Genomic DNA, 2,178 nt, shown 5'->3' with positions numbered 1-2,178 from the left:
CCTACCCCCCCCCCTGCAAGGCCCACATGCCCCACCCCAGCCCCCCAATTGCTGCCCCACCTGGCCCCATCCCCACCAGCTGCTGCAGCCCCCACAAAGGGGTTTGAGGCGGAGCAAGAGGCACAGGTGCGCTCATGTGGATGCACCCTTAGAGTGCAAAGGGTCCAAGTACCAGAGCCATGGCACTGGCAACAGTGCCTACAATCACTTCAGCCTTGAAAGGGCTGAGCAACTCAGATCAAAGTCTCGTTGAGATCCACAAACTCAACAGTACAGTGTCTTCTGAAGAATTCAGTCCAGGAGGTACCCTCTGAACAAGCTTACCAATTGCCTGTTGGGGGGCAGGGTCAACAAACAGCAAGAGCAGCTACATTTTATGTTAAATCCAGGGAGAGTTGGTGATTGTGGGTGTCCTTTTACCTAAGTACTGGTGGCACTCACCCACAACGCCAGTTCCATTCACACCTCTGTAACAAGGGATTCCAACACACATCTCCTAAAAAAGGGCGCTCCAACTTGAGAGTAGCCCCCTTGAGCAATATGAGGCCTGTGGGCTGCCAGGGGGCTGCCAGAGGGCACTCACTTGAGAGGATGAGCTCCTGGGTTCCAGGGATAGCTCCTATGCTGTTAGGATAATACCAGGTACAACCCATGGTGTCTATGCAGAAGGGGAGGGATTTTGACAAAAATTGATTCATTTATAAAAAAAAAGAAAGTGATAGATAAAATAATGTTGAATATAATGAGAGGGAAATAAACTTCATGAAACACTGGTCTACCACAGAGAATTAACATTTTGTTGGTCTCTTCCAGGTTGATAAAAGGTATCATAAAATTGTTGGTCAATGGAACTCTAAAACACATGTTCTTCAAGGAACACAAATCCTTGTTAATATGATCAGGACAATCCAGAGAAAGTTCCCAAGATGGACTAAAGAGGAACAGCTGAAAGGTACAGTTATTGATTGTATTACAGCCAGGACATAAGGAAAAATCTAAGACAAAAATCAGATTTCACGAATTTTTGTTACTTATTTTTTGTTTGATCAAGTTTAGCAAAAACCTCATTTTTTAATCATTGATGCAATGCTTCCAGTTTTGGATTTCCCATATCTTATGCACTGAAATGAGATTAATCAGTCATTTTCAGGTTAAATGAAAAGTAACTATGTTATTGGGCCTTAGTGTTTTATCAAGAATAGGCCTTGCCCAAGGGATGAGAATTCCTCTTTCAACATAATTGGTCAAATACAAGCTACTGATGTCTGTGAATGTAAAACAGGAATGGGCAAAATACGGCCCACGGGTCAGATTCAGCTCATGGAGGGACTTTATCTAGCCCCACAGCATGTCCGTTGGTCTTACCTAGCCCAGACACCATTAGGCCCAGGGCATGTCCCACAGCCTCCTGGGCACACAGCGGGGCTGGGCAGCTGCACAGCTGGACTGCCCTTCTAGGCAGCCCAGGTAGTGGCAGCTCCTTCTGGCTGCCACCACTGCTCACCCCAGCCCCATGGTACTCGCAGGGACCGACGCACACAGCCACAACCCCTCCCTGCTTCACACAGGACTTGGCCTGCTGTAGCAGACCAGCTCCAAACCAGTCAGAACCTGCACACACAGCCCTGCCCCCAGCCCACCCTGTGCCTGCTCTAGACTCACCCACCCATGCTGAGCAGTGACAGCAGCCAGGCAGAAGCTGCTGCTCAGTGCAGGGGAAAAGCAGCCCCTCCCTTTTGCCTCTGCTGGGCCCTTTTTAATGCAGCTGCCCAGAGCCCACGTCCAGGCTGCGCTGTGGCTCCTCTGCACTGCTACTGCTGCCCTGCTGGGCGGCCCAGAGGTGGCAGTGATGGTGGTGGAAAGGAGCCACAGGACAGCTTGGGAATGGGCTCTGGCCAGCTGCAGCAAGAAGAGTCTAGCAGCAGTGAGGGGGAGGGGCCATGCCCCCCACACCATGCTGACTGGCCACTGCCACTGCTCAGCATTGGTAGACGGTCTGGAGTAGGCATGGGGTGGGCCAGGGTCAGGGTTATATATATGGGTTCTGGCTGGTCCACTCCAGCTGGGGCAAGTCCGGAGTGGGCTCCAGGCAGGCCAGGGTCAGGGCTGGGGATGTGCACTGTTGGCAGTGACAGGTAGGACGTAGGCTCCAGGGTGTTGTGGGGGTGGGGGGAATGC

The 2,178-nt window shown here is 51.5% G+C and overlaps 1 protein-coding gene across 1 annotated transcript in view; it reads left to right on the top strand.

The window, feature by feature from the left end:
- LOC102379687 (lysozyme g-like) overlaps nucleotides 1-2,178 on the top strand; it is a 17,094-nt gene that overhangs the window by 14,527 nt on the left and 389 nt on the right. The window contains 1 exon segment of the mRNA XM_014521164.1: nucleotides 814-952. Within this exon segment, the coding sequence (XP_014376650.1) occupies nucleotides 814-952 (139 nt within the window).

This window comes from Alligator sinensis, unplaced genomic scaffold (assembly GCF_000455745.1).
Source record: "Alligator sinensis unplaced genomic scaffold, ASM45574v1 scaffold144_4, whole genome shotgun sequence".
NCBI classification, from domain to species: Eukaryota; Metazoa; Chordata; order Crocodylia; family Alligatoridae; genus Alligator; species Alligator sinensis.
This window is presented reverse-complemented; position numbering and strand designations above follow the sequence as displayed.